General features: G+C 42.9%; 2 protein-coding genes across 2 annotated transcripts in view; both read right to left on the reverse strand.

Annotated features, from left to right (window-relative positions):
- Nucleotides 1-1,314: 1,314 nt before the first annotated feature.
- Nucleotides 1,315-21,949, reverse strand: part of SELENOH (selenoprotein H) — a 416,044-nt gene continuing 395,409 nt past the window's right edge. Inside the window, exons 2-5 of the mRNA XM_056850826.1 lie at nt 4,860-5,003; nt 3,948-4,093; nt 2,406-2,531; nt 1,315-1,461 (exon numbers count right to left, since the gene is read on the reverse strand). Of these exons, the coding sequence (XP_056706804.1) occupies nt 2,431-2,531; nt 3,948-4,093; nt 4,860-5,002 (390 nt within the window). The 5' untranslated portion in view covers nt 5,003 and the 3' untranslated portion in view covers nt 1,315-1,461; nt 2,406-2,430. The remainder of the gene's footprint in view (nt 1,462-2,405; nt 2,532-3,947; nt 4,094-4,859; nt 5,004-21,949) is intronic.
- TMX2 (thioredoxin related transmembrane protein 2) lies at nt 11,584-21,577 on the reverse strand. The gene is made up of 8 exons (XM_056850823.1): nt 21,389-21,577; nt 19,778-19,838; nt 18,342-18,455; nt 17,862-17,938; nt 17,218-17,324; nt 15,432-15,497; nt 15,084-15,213; nt 11,584-11,814 (listed from the first exon to the last, which is right to left on the reverse strand). Exons 1-8 carry the CDS (start codon nt 21,575-21,577, stop codon nt 11,677-11,679), a joined length of 882 nt encoding a protein of 293 aa, XP_056706801.1. The 3' UTR covers nt 11,584-11,676.

Raw genomic sequence — 21,949 nt, forward strand, 5'->3', positions numbered from 1 at the left:
TTACACTTAAAACCTTCAGTACTCTTTCAGCGTAAAACAGTCCAGCAGGCTTTCTGGGAATCCACTGTTGGCCTCTATTAGGGAAGGTGATATAATTGGAGGATACGTCATTGTGCTGAGACAGTAGGCCAAATGTAAGTGTTGAATTTCTTGCATCAGTTGGTGGGGTGTATTACCACTGCAGCTGTGGCCATGCTCTCCCTTTTCCTGCCCCCAAAGGTATCCCCCCCGTAGAGACTACCCTGGTGGCTAAGGTTGTCATCTGATACATTTGCCCAATAGTGGCTACTGCTTTGGCTGTGCTGTAGCCATTCAAACGTATTTCAAGTAGGGAGCTGCTCATCTGGAAATTTTAAGGCCTCCTCCTGAAAGATATTTCTTTCATCAGTGGTACTTATTCTGTTCTGTACCAGCCAGTAGTGGTAGTGTCTATATATTTAGACAGGGTATAGACCTGAGGGAAAAAGAATCTATCAAAGCTCCTTGGTTTTCCAGTATTACAGTCAGAACTGTCCACTGCTAACTACATTGGGGCAGCTGTCCTGTTTTATTCACAGGCTGATCAAATAAGCTATTAACCCTCCTGCTGGTTTCCCCTATTTTGTCTAGAGAAGGTGCTCCAGAGCTTGACTGTTAAATTCCTTTTTTCATTGAAACCATCTCCCTTGTGTTTACAGCTTCTTCAGAGAGACCCATATCTCCATGATCCTGTACCAAATACTAAAGCTCTCAATGTATGGATCTAAGAACATTCTGAAGAGCAGATGGCACAAAGAATGGAATAAATGTTGAGTTGCAGTTTGTTCAAAATAAAATGACTAGCGCTCTTTCTTTTACAGTTTCTAAATTGGAGTTTGAGCCAAAATTACACATAAGAGTTGTCATCAGGACTCCTAATATATAATTTAATTGCAAAAATAAACTGAGGGAGGGGGAAGTCCCCCCCCAGTTCTCCACTGAAAATGGTACCCAGAACTACTATAAAATGGCTTTCCCACTAGAACTTTGGGCAGGGAAAAGTAAGCCCCAGTGTATCTTTTGCATACTCCACTTTTTCTAGAAAGTTGTACTTTGGTGATCAAATCCCAGAGAGCAGGAAAGGTTTGCCTGTTGCTAAGACAAGGCCTGCTTCCAGAAAATCATGTTTGAAGTTGCAGAACCCACACACGTCTGGACCAATGCCACTCTCTGTTCCAACACCTTGTGCCACTGAATATAATTAAACAGGAAGAATCAGGTATTATTACCAAGTAGAACTTTATTGAAAGTTTCTCAAGTATTTTAGATGGACAAAGTAAAAAGACTTGAAAGTCAGGAGGCAGCACTATCTGGTACATTTTGTTTGTGGAGGAAGAGCAACCGCTTCAGAGAAATGACTGAGGTTTTTGCAGTTTACCCCACTTGGTCATATCCCATCATAAATGCTCCAGCTCACAAGGGATGGACAATTCAGTTGATGCCCTGTGGGGACAAAAATAATCATTAGCCAAAGTTCTAGTTTCCTAGAGAAACAGCTAACACCTCTCACACCTGGTGCCAAGTATATTAAGCACCTGCTTGTCTGGGTTCTAGTACAGATTACGTATAAATTAACATGATGGCAGAAACCAAGAGGGGTACAGTCAGGTGCACTTCTCTTGGGAGGGTAATCCAGAATTGAAGGGCTGCTATCAAGGTTTGCTAGCCACCTAGATTTCTGTTGGAAGTTTCCAGGCAACCTCCCTCAGAGTTTTGTGTAGCTATTAACAAAACAGCTGCCACAGAAAGTGGACCCGGACACAAAATGATTACCACAGCTGAACTTCAGTAACAGTGCAGTTCCATGTGCTGTGGTGGAAGCTGCTGCCAAAGCAACATTTAAAAACATGCACAGCCAATCAGAAGCCTTGCAGGACAAAAGCCCTACCTGGCCCTGCCCACTTCCTAGAAACGGTGGACACCATGCTGGGGACCCCTGCTCAAGACTTACTAATCTGAGCCTTTTGATATATGTGGCTCATTCAAGTGACCTGCTGGCACGTGATAGTCTCGATCACATAGAGCAATATGTAGTTGGAGGATGGAAGGCCCATCCTTACAGCAGAGGGTGAATTAGCGATGGGTTTTTCTACTTGTAGAGAGATTGTGCAGTTAATTTGCTTTTCCCCAAAAACCTCCTACACCATATCTGCTTTGTGCAACTCCTAAGGCTGCTTTGCAGAAGAAGGGCAGTAACTGGTAGAATATGAAGCCTGGTCTATGTCTTAGCCCCATTTCCTTCTCCAATTGAGTAGTAAAAACGTGAAGTGGTAATGTAGTATTCAGAGTTAACACAGAGCAACTGCATCAGTGGGTCAGACCTGTCCAGTAGTTTTCTGACTCCCAGCAAATCTGAGAACAAACGACTTGTGCTGTATGGAGCTTACCTTTGACAATCCTGCCCAGTTCACTTTATTCAAAGTTGCCCTTCAGACTTTCAACCACTTTGTTTGGTTCTGGGAACTTCAGCTTACGTGGTGGTCCCTTCTTAAGGCCGCTCCATAACTCTACCTCTAAAGCAATAACAGCAGAAGGCAGTTACCAGCAGCATTTGCATTATATTACTGGAAACAAATCACAAGCAGATCAAGAAGCCAGTTCTTTCTGCCAAGCTCTTGTAAGCAGGGCTGCATGTATTCGTTAAGCAGCCAGCTGCCTCCACAAAGAGAAACTATCCATAGCAGGAACCTGAACCATGGATTTCCCAGAGCACTCATTTTCCACTTGTCAGGAGGCACTTCATGCTAGGCCAGACCACAGACTATTCTGCCCCATTTCCAAAGAAGCCAGTGAACAAAACCTCCACATGATCAGAAGCCTCCCAGCTACTCCTCCAAGCAACTAACAGCTAGTGGTTCTGAAAGCTGCCTCTGAAGAACTCCTGTCCAAGCTCTGCCAGCAATATCTGTCCACTCAGCCTCCAGCAGAGCTAGTTCCAATTCAGGGCAACTGAAAGCCCATGTAGTATCTTAATTCTGCACAACAGCATTGTTTGGTTGTGCCCCCCCTCAAGATGCAGGCAGCTGTCTCTCTCAGTGGTTACTCCTGTTTCATGGAACAGCCTCCTCAAAGAGCAGAAGGCCTCCACCCTGACAGCATTCTGAAAGGCTTGTAAAATTCCCTTTGAGTGTTTTTGATAAAAGTTTGTTTTGATTGATATTGAGTATTTTAACTTTGTTAGGCACATCAGGTCCTAGTTGTTGGAAGAAAGATGGGCTTAGATAGTTTAAACAAAAACAGACAGGGAGGAGAGTTGCCAGCAGTGAGAGAGGGCTGAAAAGGGACGGTCACTAGATGGCTGCAGCAGCGGGTGGAACTTCTTGCTGCTGTGGTCACCTTGAGGTTCATCACACTGTAGAGTCTCCTCTGACGCCTTTTGTCAAGCAAGGTTCTGTCTCCTAAAAAGCTAACAAGCATGGCAAAGGAGTAATTATTACTCAACAAGCCATCGTGTGGAATATATATTCCATGAAAAATATTCACACTCTTGGCAAAAGGCAGCTGCTTTCCCCCTATTTCAAACCTTAGTGATGAGATGAGGAACACAAACTGCTGTCCTTACACTACATCCCAACACTTGAAGAGATCCTTACAATACACAATCTGCTGCCTGATGCTTCTACTTTGGGCCAGTCTGCTAACAGGCACCAAGATTCCACTAACAGTCCTCCCCAAGCCCATTGCAATACACAGAGGTCATTGAGAGAGTCGTTCTCTCAGAGCAGAAGCCTCTCATAGCTTGGCTCCGGCTGTTGCTTCTTTAGGCTGTAGCACAAATTAGAGCTCTAAGGATTCGTGTTTCTGAGCGTGCTGTTCACCAGGGACCCCTGGTAGATGGATTTGTGGGAGCCCGGTTACACACATTCTAGGGAGATTAATCCCCACAACAGTCTTCCCATTGGCAAGCCTATTGTGAAGAGACCACTTACTAGCGCCATCATCTTTCAACAGGACCACCTCAAAGCTATTTCTGCGGGGCTTCTCAGGATTGATCTCCACTGTGAGGTCAGGAAAGGCCTGATGCAGGGCCTGGCCAACAGCGTCAGCATGGCGCCCATAGACTCGTCAGCTTTTACTGCAGGACAAAAAGGGAGCATTTGTTATTCCCAAACCCACGGAAAAACCCAGCTTTTACTGCAGGGCAAAAAGGGAGCATTTGTTATTCCCAAACCCACAGAAAAACCCAGTCAATATCTGAACAGATTTCAGAGCCAAATCCAACTCAATGGTTTGGATCCCTAGGAGAAAGGGCTTCTCAAACCCCATTTAACAGTGTTTTTTACCTCCCCGCACCCCACTGCTCAGAAAATATCTTATATTTCCCTTACTTCATATGATATCCTGAGTATAATGGAAGGAACTGAGTGTAATGGAAGGAACTCTCCAGTTCAAAAGTATGCACATATGTTTTTTCATGTATTATGAAAAGACTAAGCATATGAATTGTGCGTATTTAAGAATAGTAATCAGGAAAGGGGTGGGCCTCTAGCTGTGTGTTTATTAGGAAAGAAAAAAGCATACTTTTAATCTCTGGGTACAATTTGTACACAGCATTTTTGTACCATTCCGCAGTTAAGGTAGCCCTTTCCCAACAATTTAATTCATTTACACCCCCCTCTTGCTCCTCATAGGACCCTAAAGTGGCTTACAACGTTCTCCCGTTCTCCATTTTATCCTTACAATAATCCTGTGAGGCGGAGTGTGTGTGACTGGCCCAAGGTCACCTATCTCGCTTTCACGGCAGAGGGGGTATTCAAACCTGGTTCTCCCAGATCCTGCTCTGACACTCTAACCCTGGTGGGTGGATTCACCACACTAGAGGTGTAAAGACAGATACTCACCAGTGTTCAATGACCACATAATGGCCCTCGCTCTTCTTCAGTTTCTTGGGAGACTGGTCAACCCCATTTCCTTCCAACCCACTGGACTCTGCAGCTTTTACTGCAGGGGCGGCTGCCTTCCTCTTCCTCCCTTTAGGGGGCATTCTGCTTCAAGAACAAAAGCCAAGACACAAGAATAAGCCAAACAATATCTCATGGGTTGTGTTTCCTCAGATGGAAGGCATTGCAATCCAGAATATGGGGGTGTGGGGAGACAAAGATTAGAATAATAAACTTGTCAGAAAATAACAAAAGCAGAAATCACAGGGAAGGCACTAGGGATGGTTCTGTTCGATCAGTCATCGATCCTTTTTCAAGAATAGGGGCTCATGTGCATTTATAGAGGACCTTTCATGCAAGAAGAGAGAGCTTTGTAGCATTTCCCCACCCTCCAGTTAATCAACTTGAATTATAAACGAGAAACCTTAAAACAGGTTCTTTAATCTGAGACCATTTGTTACCCTCGAAACCCTCTTCAATTCGTCCTCAGACTGAGCAAGCTGGGGCCTACGAACTGCAGGAAGAGGAAAACAAAGGAGGCACTAAAAGCAGCCCAGAGAAGACAAACAATGCCGGCTTGCCAGATAGAAAGGGGTGGCTATACTGTGGAAGAAAGGCTTATGGCTCGACATAATAAAGTGCGAGCGAGAAAGAATCACAGAGCTGGCGATAACTGCACACGAAAATCAATATCTTGCATAATCTCATCAGGGTTTGCTTGCTGTTGTGTGTGTGTGTAAAGTGCCGTCAAGTCACAGCTGACTTATGGTGACCCCTTTTTGGGGTTTTCATGGCAAGAGACTATCAGAGGTGGTTTGCCAGTGCCTTCCTCTGCACAGCAACCCTGGTTTTCCTTGGTGGTCTCCCATCCAAATACTAACCAGGGCTGACCCTGCTTCGCTTCTGAGATCTGATGAGATCAGGCTGGCCTGGGCCATTGCTGTTAATGACCAAGAAATACTTGAACCCGGGAGCACGCCGGTGCTCTTCTTCCGCCTCCAATACTTTGGAATGTTAGGTCGACAAATATAGCCATTTATGCATGGGAGGTTTTGCCTTGGATAGATGCACATTTCCCCCATCCGAATTCTCAAAACTCTGCATGGGGGCTTATGGTTGAGTTTTGAGAATCTGGATGGGGAAAACGTGCATCTAAAGAGTGGCAAAGCCTCCCATGCACAATCGATATAAGCTCCTCCACAGAGCAAAAACCGCGTATTACCTTTTTCGTTGTTGTTTTCCTTTACGAAGGTAGGAGCCACGTGCAGTGACCTCCGCCGGCTGAGAAAGGAAAGGTGACCGCGGCTGCAACCATTCGCGCGCGGGAAGAACCGACGAAACCAACCACGAAGCAGGAAAATCCACAACGCAATCGTCTGGAAGCACGACCTTCAGAGGCAGAGGAGCCTTTGCGCGCATTCAGCCGCCGCTATCCAAATGGCCCGACCCAGAATCACCATTTAACCTCAACTGGCAACCCCCCCTTTTTTAAAAATGGTTTCGTCCGCCCCGCTGTGCACATCCTTCGCTTCTTTTTTTAATGACGCTGCACGGAAACAATCGCCGTTCACGCCGAAGCTTGATTGGCTGAAGCGCCCCATCAGAATGGAATCCGAGAGTTGGAACGGCCCATTGTAAAATTTACGGGGGGGGGATTCTGGAAGTGCGGGCGGAACGGGGTTCGGCGCGCGCCAAGGTTGCTTAACGTGAGTTAAACTGCACGCTTATGCCGGGGTACATTTTTGCCACTTTGTAACGTCTAGGTGCCTTTGTAGTTTTGTTGCAACAGAGTACCCCCCTTTGCAACTCATCACTCTTCACTACCCGTATACCTACACGTTGTGGGATTAAAAAGCTTGAGGAGCGGCTTCTGTTTATCTAATGCAGTGGTTCCCAACCTTTTTTTGACCAGGGACCACTAGGACTTTTTGGTTCGGTGCAGGGACCCCAAGGTTCAAAATAAAAATTCCGGGAATTTGAAAATAAACTTTAATCAGAACTGTTAGTTAAACATTAAACTTAGAATAATATTTGAATACATATTTTTTATAATAGAGAAATTTTAATTGAAAAGATTAATTTATTATGGGTTTATAACTTTGTTTCGTGGACCTTAATTTAGTTCTCGCGGACCCCTGGTTGGGAACCAGTGATCTAATGCATACTGGTGAAGAGAATACCCGCGGTTTTAGGGAAGAGGGTAAATGGGCATTAAAGAAATAATAGTACTGCAAAAAAACAGTGGCGTGCCTTAAAGACGCCCCAGAACAATATTTTAGAAATCAAAACGCAGAAAGAGCGTGCACTTATTAACCCTTTCCAGGCCGAAATGCCTCTGGGACACCATGGACCTGCCCGGAACAGGCATTAAACAAATAGTACCGCAAAAACCAGTGGCACTCCAGAACAATATTTTAGAAATCAAAACACAGAAAGAGTACGCATTTATTAACCGTTTCCAAGACAAAATGCCTCTGGAGCACCATGGGACGGCCCAGAACGGGCATTAAACAAATAACAGGACCACAAGAAACTGTGGGATGTGTTAAAAGCACTCCAGGACAATATTTGAAAACCAGAACACAGAAATAATGTGCATTTATTAACCCTTTCCGGGCCAAAATGCCCCCAGAACATGCATGCATGCATGCATGCATCTATCTATCTATCTATCTATCTATCTATCTATCTATCTATCTATCTATCTATCTATCTTTAAAAGCAGTTGAATATATCATTATAACATAGTGTGTCTCTCTGGTTCTCCAAATGTCCACCTTTCTTTTTTTAAAAAAATAAGTTTCTTTGTTGCAAATAGTTTTTAAAAAAATGTTTTTGTTGCAAATGTTTTCCCCTTATATCTCTGCAATGAAAAGGGTTGGATACTTTTTAAAAATGAAAGCTGGCAATTCAGAGAAACTTCAAGATGCATTGTTATAAGAGTGATATAATGATGTTCATTTGCTGATAAAAAATATTCATGGTGCCAGAGGGAGGGAACTACTGCTTCCAGGGACAGGGGAAGATGAAATGGCTGTTGTGTGGGCTGGTCTGGCAAATTCCGAACTTTCGTACTCACATGGCAGCCATCCACGGTTTGCTGAGATCTTTCCCGCAAATTTGCAGCAAAACAGGTTTGGGGAAAATTAGACAAGCAGGGGAAACCCCAGGAGGCGCACAAATGCACTATAATGCAGTGGGGAAGCAGGAAAAAAACACTTCCCAACAGCACCAAGGAAGGGCCAAATACTGTGTGCAGATGAGTCTGGGAGAAATACTAAGCAGATCTACTCAGAAGTCCCATTTTATTCAGTGAGGCTTACTCCCAGGAATGTGTTCTCGGGCTTGTGGCCTCCTGCATCACTGAAGTGGTTGAACTCACAATTGTCCATCATGCAACACTGTGGTGCCCATACCTGAAAACTCCAGTACCAACATCATTCACTGTTTTTGGCGGTACTATTATTTGTTTAATACCCGTTCCAGGCCATTCTGTTCCAGGGGCATTTTAACTTGGAAAGGGTTAATAAATGCACGCCTTTTCCACATCTTGATTTCTAAAATATTGTTTTGGGGTGTCTTCAAGGCATGCCAGTTTTCTGTGGTACTATTATTTGTTTAATGCCCGTCATGGGCTGTTCTGTGGTGTTCCAGAGGCATTTTGGCTTGGAAAGGGTTACCCTTTACACGTTTTGATTTCTAAAATATTATTCTGGAGTGTCTTTAAGACATTGCACTGTTTTCTGTGGCACTGTTTAATGCCCTTTCCGGGCCATACTGGCTTTTACCCTGTCCCCGATTTTAGTCCCCATTCATGTGTACCAATGAGGGCAGTGGTTTTGCATTTGATCGTACACAAGAGTGGGGCTTTATGTAAGTGATATTTGACTTGAACCATGGTGTTCTTGCCGTCTTTCAGCCATCTCCCAGTTCAGTGCTTTGTCCACACCCTAGATACAAACCAAGGATTAATTCATGCATGCAGTTCTAACTCAAAGCTGATCAGGTGCAGTTTGATCTGCTAAACGCATCATGTGATACTGCAGCTTTTAGGAGACTTCTACTGGGATCATTAGGCATCCTGTCATAAGTATTCTCACCCACTAAGCTAAAAGACAAATCTTATATTATTGCTCAGTCTGTTAGCAAATTTCTCCTAGTACCCACACTGTACACTTTCTTATTTACTGGTCTCCTTGTTCCCTGAACAATTACTCTCCCTTCTTAATCCTGGCCCTACACTAGACCCACTGTTCATTCAGCCCGGTGTCCTGCCTCATGTATGTCAAGCAGTTTTATCAGATGTATTTACTTTGATTGTATCCCACCTCTCTCCCCAGTGGGGACCCAGAGCAGCTTAAATAGTTCTCCTCCATTTTATCCTAACAGCTGTACTGTGAGGTTGGTTAGGTTGTTCCTTTTTCCTACATCATGTTGAGCTTTCCTGTACGTGACCAAAATAGATTACCCAGGCTTTCACTACAGCAGGATCAAACTATACAAAACCTACTGCCACTTGCATTTATCCAGATTTCTTTATGTTTGGACAGTTTTTGTTCCCTATGTAACTACCCTGGTTGTAGCTTTACAAAAATCTGATGTCTGGAAAAGGTATAAGAATGTGTGTCTTCCACAAAAGAGCAATCCCTACTCTGACATAGGCAGTTGGGATTAGGTCCTGTGTGATTCTCAACCTGTAGCTCAAAAGGGACATTGCAGAGCTGGAAAAAGTACAGAAGAGGGCAACGAAGATGATTAAGGGTTGGAGCATGTTTCCTATGAGGAAAGGCTGAAAAGTCTGGGCCTTTTCAGTTTGGAAGAAATAACTAAGGGGGTACATGACAGAAATTTATAAAATAATGCTAGGGGGTAGTGTGTGAACAGAGAGGACTTTTTTTCTTTCTCTCCCAAAATACTTTGACTCAGGGATGGGTATCCAAGGGGTTGATGGGCAGTAGATACAAAAGGAAATACTGTCATAATCAATGAGTGATTAAAATGTAGAATTCACTGCTGGAGAATTAAGTGATGGCCACAGGCATAAACTGTCTTAAAAGGGAATTAGTCAGACTCAGAGGTTAGCTCTATCAGCAGCTATTAAAGGGACCCTTCATATTCAGAGGCAGTAATCCTCTGAATACCAATGCCAGGAGGCAATATCAGGCCTCTATGACCTGTTGTTGGCCCTGTAGAGTAACTGGGTGGCCCCTGTGTGAGACGGGATGCTAAACTAGATGGACCACTGGTCTGATCCAGCAGAACTTTTATTTTGGTCTTATGTTAAGGACATTAAAAATTGCAGAAGCAAAACGGATAATTCCTGATAGGTAGGGTCAACAGGAACTGGTACATCAAAGACACTTGCTGGTAGACAGGGGGAATGGGAGAGTATGAGAAATGCCAAGTATCCCAGTTTACTACTAGCATTCTTAATGGTCACAGATGGATAATCTGTGGCAGAAGACAGATCACACTTGCAGGTGGACATGGGCCTAGGACAGGGAAACTAGCATATTCATAACCATCACTACATCTCATCTAGACTGCTTCTGTCACCCACCAGTGGCATGCATACCACCAGCTGAGAAGCAATGCTGTGGAGGATTTCCACAAACCAAGTGGGTGATTTTAACTCATTCCCACCTCCTGCTATGGACCTCAGACTATTCACTCATGCTGTTCCTGAGCATCCCTTGGCCCCAGGATAAACAGAAATCCCTTCTGTTAGCAGAAGTGTTCCACAGGATCCAAGCCATGGAAACCCACATTGATGTAAGACAGCACAGATACCAGTTATATGGTCACTCAGAAAACCACAGCACACTGATAAACAACATTCCCAATTTATTAGAGGCACGTGTAGAAGGCCATTAATAGAACCAGAAGACTGAAATGTGAGCATGGTAAAAACAAACACTAAACTCCCTTTATTAACAGTGAAACAATAACATTAACCACAACCCTACAAGTCACCATCCTGTATTTTGTACACTAAAAGCAGTAGAAGTAGCTACCAGTAACAGTAAAGGTCCCTGCCCCACACATGAACAGGCGACGCTATACTAGTCGAATGATGCAGAGTACAGGAGGTCCTTTACGACTCGGCAGCTGCTTAGTCTCTGGTACAGGAGCATGTTCAGGCTCAGCTAACATTCCACTTCTAGCACTCAAGAATTTAAATCCCAAATAATGGAAAAAAGACACCATCAGGATTTCTACTGTAGCTGTTATGGAGTGTAGTGAGTAGCAGAAACCTACCAATGATAAATTTCTCAGTATCTCCTCAGCCAAAGATATCACCCTGGAGAAGATCCAAGTCTACAGGTGTGAAGTGTCAGTTTTGATAGGAGAATTGGTCAAAACCAGCAACATTTGTTTAATGGAAGAACAACAACACTGGTGAACAGGAGAAGGGGCCCCTTCCCCGCCCCCCACTACAACTGAAGGTGTTGATTCTCTCAATTGCCTCTATTCATTCGCAGAATCTTTTAACTCCTCATTCTGAAGCTCCTCTTAACTATTCTAATCTGCTCCTCAAAGGATGCCCCAGATCTTCCCAACAAAAGAATCAGGAACAAATATCACTGAAACATTTACAGGTGAAGTGGACACCAGCAGAGAAGCAGCAAACAGAATTGATAGGGAGCCTCATTCTTTCTAAATACATTTCCTTGCACTCCTGGATACAGGCGATTGCCTGGTGACTCATGACGGGTTAAGATGGAAATGAAGAATGGGAAACTAAATGGCAAGGGAACACAGTCCAGTCCAGTGGGTCCTATTTATCCTTTTTAGTCTCTCCATTGAGGAGCTCAGTAGCAATAGGTCGTTCCTCAGAGATCTCTTCACTCTGCTTAGATGTTTTCTTGGCTCTCTGGTACAGCTCATTCAGGTTGAATTCCCGAATCACATTTTCCTGTGGCAGACACAAACCAGCATTACTTAGTAGCAGCCTCCATGTGTTCAGTGCAAGGCTCACATCTTTGTATGGAGGAACTGTGGTATAGCATCTGCTTTGTGTGTAAGTGGTCACTCAGTTTGTTGTCTCTCATTCTCTTTAGACAGTTTCAAGGTACTAAATGGTATTTAAAATACCCTACACATCAATTTTCTTATACCATTAGAACAGCTGCCAATGAGGTCCATCTCAACATTTTTAACGAATCTACATCCTCAGGTTCTGGTCTGGTACATACTTCCTAAAATACATAAGCCAGAATTTCTACCTCCTGGCTGACTTACTGTGTGTGTCGGGTTTCGATTACATATTGGAACCTTTGTCTCAGTATATGGGTTCCTTTTTACAGTAAGTTGTAATTAAATCTCCTTTCTTTGTTAAGGTACTAAAGATTTCATTTCCATGTAAGAAGGCCAAAGAATTTAACTGGGGGCTGTTCTGGCCTTTTTAGGTGTCAACTCCCTTATCCCTTATGAGGAAGCATGTATGGTTGTTGCGTCCACCCTGGACTCATAACAAGTTGAGACCTCCTACATATTTTTAATGGAGTAGAGTTATTTTGTCTCATTAATATTGTACATGATACTACTAAATTTACATGTCAACATGACAAGAATGTTTTTCCTTTCTGGGATACTGAGATTGTTTGAGAAAAAAAGTTAATTGTATGTTTATACATTAGACCATTGATAGGAATTCACTGTAACATTATTCTTCTTTTCATTCTGCTAGATTCTTCCATATCACCAGTATTTGAGGCATAAAAGAAACTCAACACTACATGAGAATCATATTAAAAAAAGAGATTAAGTAAATAATTTTTAAATAGCGGTTATCCAAACTGAATTGTTCAGGACACTGCTATTACAGCTTAATACCTAGGTGTGAACTGCTTCTAAAAAAACCTAAACCTGTTAAGAATCACATTTCCTCTGCTTTTCAATATACACATTTGTCCTATTCTGTCCAAAGAATAATATGTAAACACTAGCATGTGGTTAAACATATACCTGAATTTAATGATTTCTCCTTTAATGATTTTAGAAGAGCTAAGAATTTTAAGAATGCTATCACAATGAGTGAAAATAATCAGGTGTGACAATAAAAACCAGTCTTAAGTGATTGTAAATGTGGGGGATCTTGTTTGTTCTTGTGAAATAAAATGTTTTGACTATCCTCAGGATCACAGCAAGTTTGAGTTGAACAATTTCTCTGACTGTAATACTAAACATGTCTGTGAGGCTTAACATATGTGGATATAAGTATCTGCTCTATCAGAACATGTGCAGTGGCACATCACTCTCACATATGAACTATGGCTATTTGTTGCACATTTTATAGATAAAAGACAAACATGTACTGATTTTCAGTTTTTTGTCATTGAAAAAATTATTTCACACTCTTTTCATAAAGTAGATCCCCATAAGCTGTTGTTGTACAAGGAGGTAAAATGGATTAACAGTTTAAAGTCGTATATGCCATATGGCCATTAGCCTATTTTTATGAACCATATACATTAGCCATATTCGTAGATGAGAAATATAGCACAGCAGCAACTTTACAGTTGTATTTTCCCTAGGTATAATCTTGCTTTTCCTGCATGATCCTCATTTTGTTTGTATTTATGTATGATACATTTATTTGTGGTGGTCCCTTTTTTCTTCAATTTTTTATATATAATATACACACACATTTTCAGTATGTGAGTCCCTTTAAGTTAGTTATTTTCCAATTTCAGTGGCATTCACTAAAACCACTAGCACAACTGCAATGAGTTATGTTGATTATTACATCACCCAGTTAGTTATCATGTCTGACTCTCCTTTCAAATTCACTTCATGCTTTTCAGTCTGTAATGAGCACTTTATTTCACTGGCTGCTGTTAGAAATCTCCAAGCAGAGTATTATGTAGGTATATGGGATCCTTGAATATGTATGAAGTTTAAAGAAGAGTTGTTTTTTTATATGCAGACTTTCTCTACCACTTAAGGGAGACTCAAACCAGCTTACAATCACCTTCCCTTCCCCTCCCCACAACAGACACCCTGTGAGGTAGGTGGGGCTGAGAGAGCTCTAACAGAGCTGTAACTTGCCCAAGGTCACCCAGCTGGCTTCGTGTGTAGGAGTGGGAAAACAAATCCAGTTCACCAGATTAGTCTCCGCCGCTCATGTGGAGGAGTGGGGTATCAAACCCAGTTCTCCAAATCAGAGTCCACCGCTCCAAACCACCACACCGGCTCTCTAAACTAAATCATTAAATTGGTTCTCGTAGGTTATCCGGGCTGTGTAAGAAAGCTGAGGCTCTTATAAACTTCAATTTAGTGAATTTTTGTAGCTCCCTTCAGGCTGGGTGTAGATAAGGAATGTTTATTTGTGTATCAGCATTAAAGAGTTAACACTGTTAAGCAACAAGGAAATGTTTGTAACTTCAGCTGTGTTCAGTAAGGTTCTGTAGAGTTCTTCTCTATTGTATTTGAAAAAATTCAAAAACATCTAGCTTTAATGTCTTTTGTTACTTATTGCAGTGATTTCATTCATCTTTACAAGAGGTCAGAACAATATTTTTAGTTTATATCTGTATACTGAAGAATCCCTCAGAACGTGACTACATCCGGATTCCTGTCTAAAACTATGTTTGAATGTGAATGGTCATTCCTCTGTCACTGTATTACTTGAATTATAAATTTCTTGTTATTGTATATTATATTGTAATAATCATTCCTAAAACATTCATGGTGTTTGCTGTGACACCCAGTTTCTCTGTTTCAATGTAAGATAGCTTTGTGTGTTCACGTGACAAGTGTTCGGCTTTAATGATGCTATCAGGGCCACCCCCATGATGTCTCGTCAGCTATAGCTGTGCCTGTAGGTCAGGACTATCTTTTGGGAAAGAATCCCACAGCAGAAAAGCTAATAGGGCATACTTATACCACAATTCTTTTGTCAACCTGGTGGTGTAGTGGTTAAGAGCAGTAGTTTGGAGCGGTGGACTCTGATCTGGAGAACAAGGTTTGATTCCCCACTCCTTTACATTAAGCCAGCTGGGTGACCCTGGGCTAGTCACAGCTCTCTCAGCCCCACCTACCTCACAGGGTGTCTGTTGTGGGGAGGGGAAGGTGATTGTAAGCTGGTTTGATTCTCCCTTAAGTGGTAGAGAAAGTCAGCGTATAAAAACCAACTCTTCTTCTTAACAGCAAAGAGGTACAGAAATCTAGCATATAAAGTACCTCAGAGAAGTTCCATGAGACTGCTCGTCCCTTTTTATCAATCTGTGGCCGCCGCATCGCCTCCTTCCCTCCCTGGAAAAGGATTAGGGTGGGCAACTGCTTGGTAAGAGGAGAGGTGCTGACTTTGTACCTAGGAAGAGACAATTGGTACAAAGTCCAAGAGACTCAAAATAAATGCATGGCCAACCTCCTCCCCCATACCTGCCCCCATAAATGGAAAAGGAACCTTCACGGTACTACAAATCACACAGGCAGCCAGAGGGACACATCGACTTTGGCTTTCTCAGCCTTCCCAGTCATCACACTCCTGAGAAGATTCCTAAATTAAGGGCTTCTTGAATATCTCACCTGGTGGCAACATCAGGGTAGCGGCCCACATCCACCTTTCCAAAACAAAGGCCAGCGCAGTTGTACCTGGTGGAATGCAACAATAAGGGACCATGTAGACATGTTTTGGAGAAACACAGAGAGCCCAGAAGTCCATTGACAGCTGATTACAGCCCAACTCACCCCTTCTCTCCTGTTTCAGCCACTACTCTGAGTAGGCACTAACCAACTGAGAGGCAGCAAAATCACAGTTTTAGATTACAGGCCTTAAATAGCAATTGGCCTAATGCAGCATTTCTAAGGAAAGAGGATTATCCCTTAGGCCTAAAATGGAAACCACTTTCTACAGATCATTGTGCGACATAGGATTTTCCAGAAAGAAGTCTTGCAGCCCATACTTAGCCTATAACTATAAAGGTCAGAATCCTCCCTTCACTATTAGCATAAGAAAAAAAGGTCTATGGGTCAGTTGATTGTCTAGTAGGGCTGCTAGAATCGACTGGAGTTTTAAGCAGAACCAGTCAGCAGCAAATAAAATTATTGGTACAGCAACTAGCAGTGCAATCCTAAACAGAGTTTACACCATTAGAAGTCCACTGACTTCAGTGGATTTAGAAGTGCATAACTCTGCTTAGGACTGTACTGTAGATAGCTTTCCGCTTTTTTCCATGGCTCTTACCAGGGTTCACTGAAATGTAAAGCTACTCCCCAAGCTAGTTTTCTTTTAATTTAAAATTGCTTTCCACAGGGGAAAATGTTGTACAGCCATACTGGTCCATACAAACTCCAAAAACAAAATCCATGTAATACCTTTTATTAGGATCAATCAAATTGACACAAAGCATTGTGCAAGATTTTGAGCTCACCAAAGCTCTTCATCATGCTGGATGTTACAATTTTTTAAAAAACAACAACAGAAGTGTAGAATGCAGATTTCTCAGGCCATGATCTTAAGTTCTGACCTTCCCCCAAAATTCTGTAACATCCAGCCCAATGCAGAACTCTGGTGAGCTTGAAAGCCTGCACAATGCTTTGTGTCAACTTGGTTGATCCTAATGAAGGTATTGCATAGCTTTTGTTTCTGTTTTTGGATTTTCCATAGGAGAGCCTTAGAGAAAACTACTCTCTAGAAAAACATGCAGTTCCCTATATGGTATGATTTAGCATGTTGCTTTTTACTTATATTTAGTAAAATTATTTCAGTGGAATACCTGGGGGAAAAAACAGACAAAGTAGCAATACATTACATCATTTAAATTTAAGGGAAACAATTAAGGCACTGAAGAACTGTGTGTGATATGCTGTGGACATGGTTGTCCACTCATCTATTTCAACAGACTTTTAGTCTTTTCCATGGAGGTCACCTTAGTTTCAGTGTCATTCTCCACAGCATCTTTAGTTCCATATCGAATTGAGTACAATAGCCCTTCCACCATGTGAGAGGAGACATAAATAAGAATTTGTTTTTAATTGGACCTGCACAGCCAGACCCATACATTCATTACTTGATTTTTTATTTTGATTATTATATGTCTTTATGGTTTTATCCCTGCCACCCCCAGTTTACAAATTAAGAAGACACACATGTAACCTCTTACCCGGGATGAAATACCGGCCCTGGAAAAGCCCCCTCCCAGGAGGATGGGAGGCCGAAAGTCTGTCCAGCCAGCCCAGCACATCCCCTGACTTCAGTAATGGTGAACATTAAATTTCAGCTTTGAAAATCTGGCAAAACCACTTCCCCCATACTGTATGGATGCTACCACAAGAATTGGGCTCACACTTGCAAACAGTCACATGCACTCACTTGAGAGACAAGTCAGCGTAAATGGGAGCAAATGACTGGCACTCATTAGACCAGTTAGCAAAGAATTCAACAATCCAGGTTATTCGCTTATCCCGTGCTAGTTCTTCCTGTCAAGAGAGGAATCACATTGTCACCATCCTCATGCTTCAATAATATGCATAGTACTTGCAAAAATTAAAAATAAAATACAAGGTTAACCTATTATAAGGTACAGTCATTCATAAACTAAATATATATGTGGGTGCATATACATAAAAGCCCTTGCAATAACTTGCAATAAAAAAACAGCTCCAGATCAAGACCCTACACAAAGTCACGTACAGAGCAGTTAGCATCATATTATCCAAATACATGAGCCAGACCATGGTCATACTGTGCTGCTAAAGAATCCTTGTTCCAAGAGCAAACTTTTAATGAAGTCAGACAGAACAGTAGCTTAGGGCAAGACTTCTTTAGCAGATGACAAACTATTATGACCACCTCCCAGCCTTCCCTCTATCCCAGTGAAACTCTTTTTCTTTACCCACAGTTTTAGACTGAAAAGCTCCTCTCTGCAAACCTGCCAGCAATTTCCTCAAACAGGCCAAGGTGCAGCTCAAGATCTTAGTAGACATTTAAAGGTGTGTGGAACATAAAATACTCACATCTATTGTTTTATCACTGAAATATTTGATGTATTCAGGACCCAGGTATATAGGTGGCTTACAAGTCATCAGGAACACTGAAAATGCACACACAGAAGCATGGCTTAGCACCATGTTGGAATAGGATCAACAATTCACAAAGGCTCTCCAAAGAGATATTGTTCAACTGGCATAAATTCTTCAGAGATGACAACATTCATGTGGGATGTGAAGATGAGTAAATTACATTTACTTCCACAAAATCAAATATATTCCATAATTGAATCATTCAAATAATAAAGAACTCCAATATGGTAACCCAGGGCAGATTTGTTTAAGATGAAAATACAGACTAATATTTTAAACAATTGCCTCTGATGGGACTTATGAGCCCAGAAGGTTTTAAGAGGCAAGGCTGATTTTGAATCTAATTATCTTACTCCTGATCTCTGGACCTGCATAAATGGTGTAATCTCAGCCACCTGCACTTAAGGATCTTACCTATGCAGAGGGTAAGGTAGAGCAGTCCCATCCTGATGTCAAGCCGGAAGAAAAGGATGACATTGGCTACTTTGCTGAACATGAAGATATTTCCCACGTGTTGGTCCACAGTAACTTGAGACAGAAAGAAAGCAGTTATGTACATCACTGAAGGGTCAAGGTGGGCCCAAAATGCTGGTATCTGAAGCCAACATCTGACAATTTGGGGATGCTTTCTCTGCAAGTTTATGTACCCTTTGCAGAATCCATGATTTGAAGAAATGTAGGACCTTTACCACATAATGGTATGCTCTATTGACATGTTACTGTTTTATGGCATTTGCAATAGGCTTCTGTAGCTAATATTCACCATGCAAACTTTCTAAAGTTTGTATTTTCATTTATGTTGCTTTTAAAAACACTTTCATTTTATCTAACCCTCATTTCAATCTCTCTGCCTCACCTCTATCATTTCTAGATTGTTCTTCACTTAACTCTACCCCACTTAACTCCACCAAAAACATATCAAGGCTTTGCCCCCCGGCCTCCCTATCTTGGATAATCTTCAGTGACAGTTTCCATAGTGATAGCTCTGTTAGTTTGTTAAGACTTACTGTTATTTGTGGAATAAGCTTTGTGAGCCAGAGCCCAATTTTTCAGGTTCACGAAGTGTTATCAGTTGACAGATACTCATACAAGGGTACATTCTAGCTGTATCTGAAGTGAGCTTTGGCTCACAAAAGCTCATACCCTACCAGAATTTTTGTTAGTCTTTAAGGTGCTAATGGACTCTTGCTCTTTTCTAGGCTATTGACAGACTAACATGGCTACCCATCGTGATCTATCTCCATTCAAATGAGTAAGTGAATCAGTCAGGAAGACCACTCACAACTGGAGATGAGCAAGCAAATCAAGACAGCACTTCCGCTCTCTAGTGAGCGTGCCACTTTCAATCTATTGAGACCAACTCATATGTACCTTATCTACATATGAATAGTAACTTAACACTACCAGCTACAGTCTCCCTTTGAAACTTTTTTTCTGATGTGGCAAGGTCATCTGATACTCTTGGGAGGTTGAAATGGTTTCTGAGTGCTCCCATTTTTAACCGGAACACCATTTGAAGCCACTTCTCAAAGAGGCATGCATAGTTATAATGGAATTACTGTGAAATTACTTTGGTACAGGGGCAATCTTCCTGCAGCCATTCATCCAAGAACCTTTGAAGTGCTTTGCATATCAAATAAACTACATATCACAATCTCTCTATTTGCTTAAATTTAACTGATTTGCCTATATCAGTTGACATATGCTAACAGCCTTCAGCCTAACAAAACAGGCCTGAAGACTCTTTTTCTGATTATTCAAAAAGTGATCACTCTCATACTGAAAATCTCTGTAGTTCCAGAAGAAACATTTTACTGCAGAAAACTGTAGAGCAAACATGCATAACTCACTGGATCTGCGGTTCTTCATCATCACAATGGCACTTAGAAACATAAGGATCTCCACTTCTCGCTAGTGCACCAGGTGGAAAGAGAAAAAGGTGAGCCCCCCAGAAAGGGTATAACAGATCCAGACAGATGTCACACTTATCCCTCTATTTCAATACATACCGTTTAGATACCACAACCCATCCTACTCCCATTTCATTTCCTATCCAATAATCCTGTCAGTTCCAAGTAGAAACAAATAAAACACATTTTGCAGTTCCTTGAAATGTACAGGAACCGCAAAAATCACGCAACAAGATAATTTTGCAACATACCTATGAGGGAAGGTGAAAACCCTTAAATGACTTCAGCCGAAACAAATGAAATGAGAAAGGGCAAGACAAAGGCAGACAATTAGAACCATTGCCTTCAACATATTCTTTAGCAGCTACAGGATTCCCACTTAAAACATTTACAAGTTACAGTGCTGTTTACTAATAGCTCTTGGTGTAGGCAAGATGGGGGTGGGGATTCTCAATTTTAATACTATTATGGCAAACCTCACTACTACTACTGCAACACCAACAGCAGCCTATTGTCCAGTGATGGGTTTCTTTTCTTCTGTCCTTGCAGGTGGACTGCTAGCTAGACTCCTCTGCTAAAGGAGCTGCTTAAAGGGGAGCAGGAACAGCTGAGGATTTAGACCGCCCAGCTGCTACAAGACACCATATGGGGCGGGGGGGACGACGACGACACATGGACCCCTACACCAACAGCTCAGGTGTAACGAGCTGTCATGTCTGGGGTCGCTCCTGCGTGGGATGAGGTTTTAGGAAAAAAATGCTAGTTAATATGGCAGCCTAGCTCTCGTATCCTCGTAGAGGGGGGTATGGGTTTTGATGCTCTGCGACAAATACCCCAAAGTAAGAAAGTCTTCACACGCTACTTCCTGAGCACTGATAAGAGGGGAATAGAACACCCACCGCCTCGCAATGGGCTCTTGGGGTTCGTAGGCACGCAGGAGGCAGTGTGTGAGGGTCTGTATGCCTTCGTCTTGGGTAAGACCTAGGCCTTGTCTGGTTTTCCCCCCCTCTCTCCTTGGACTCGTAAAAGCAGTCCTCTGACCTTTCCTTGGTTCAGGCGTGGCGGCTGACAAGGCCCAGGTTGGAATGTCTCTCCCTTCTTCCCACGTCCCTCCCAAACTGTTACTGACTCCCTTCCTCCGGCTCTGGCCTTGGAGGCAGTAGATAGTACTAACAAGCACCCTGGCTCTTTGATGTTCGTACCATGCACAATTATTGCTTCCCATAACATACGTTTGGCATCTGCTACCCTGTAGGGGTTATAATCCTGTCTTTGTGAAATCGTAGTCACTTGCAACTTTACCAGTGTATGGCTTATACCTTCTGAAGCTTCCAATAAAGATCCTTGTTTCTGCATGACAGTCTGAGCAAGTGGTTTTCTGGAGTTTGCACAGAGAGGTGGGGAACCCTCACACAGTGAAGCCCTATTGCATTGTTTACTGGATCCATAAAACCATCACCCCCAATGAAGCTCCATTAGAAGGTGCAAAGAAGCAGCGGGGTCTGGGGAAGAGGCAGAAAGAAGGGCTACGGGAGCCGAGCAGGGTCTCACCCAGTCGAAGTCGCAGGGGTTTCCGTCTTCGCGCTGGCTCGGCAGCCCTTGGCATAACGGTGGCACCTTCCGCACCAGCAGGAAAGCAGCGGAGAGAAGAACGGAGAGCGGGTAATAGGGCTGAGCGAGCCAACGACAGATCCCAGGCACCGAGTAGAGCAGGGCGAGCAGCGGGGCCAGCACCGCCATCTTCCCCTCGCACGGCCCGAATTCCGGCCCTGCGCCTCCGACATCCGCCGCCGTCGAGTGTTCTCATCTCATTGGCCAGTACCGACGCCAATCAAAGAAAACGCGGGACTAAGGAAGCATAGCTTGCCTTTATTGGCCAGTTGCGTGCATACACACAACCCCCTCTATTGGCTGCTCAGGACACAAACAAGGGCACGATTTTGGAGCCTTTGGCGCGCTATGGTGACGTTGCGTGTCCCTCAAAACGCGCCGTAGAGCGTCTGAACAACCGACCAATCGGAGTAGGATTTGGTCTCCAGCCTCCCTGGCCGATGACGTACCGGGCGAGGGTCGAATGTTGTCCAATGAAAGCAAGGCGAACGTCAGGGGTCG

This window comes from Euleptes europaea, chromosome 6, assembly GCF_029931775.1.
Source record: "Euleptes europaea isolate rEulEur1 chromosome 6, rEulEur1.hap1, whole genome shotgun sequence".
NCBI lineage: Eukaryota > Metazoa > Chordata > Lepidosauria > Squamata > Sphaerodactylidae > Euleptes > Euleptes europaea.

Excerpts from the sequence above, each read along its gene's own strand:
- TMX2 (XM_056850823.1), bottom strand. The coding sequence starts at position 21,577 with ATGGCGGTGCTGGCCCCGCTGCTCGCCCTGCTCTACTCGGTGCCTGGG. Across the intron at positions 15,498-17,217 it reads TACGCTGACTTGTCTCTCAA|GTACAACTGCGCTGGCCTTT; the intron begins GTGAGTGCATGT and ends GCATTCCACCAG. Across the intron at positions 11,815-15,083 it reads TCTCATGGAACTTCTCTGAG|GAAAATGTGATTCGGGAATT; the intron begins GTACTTTATATG and ends TGTCTGCCACAG.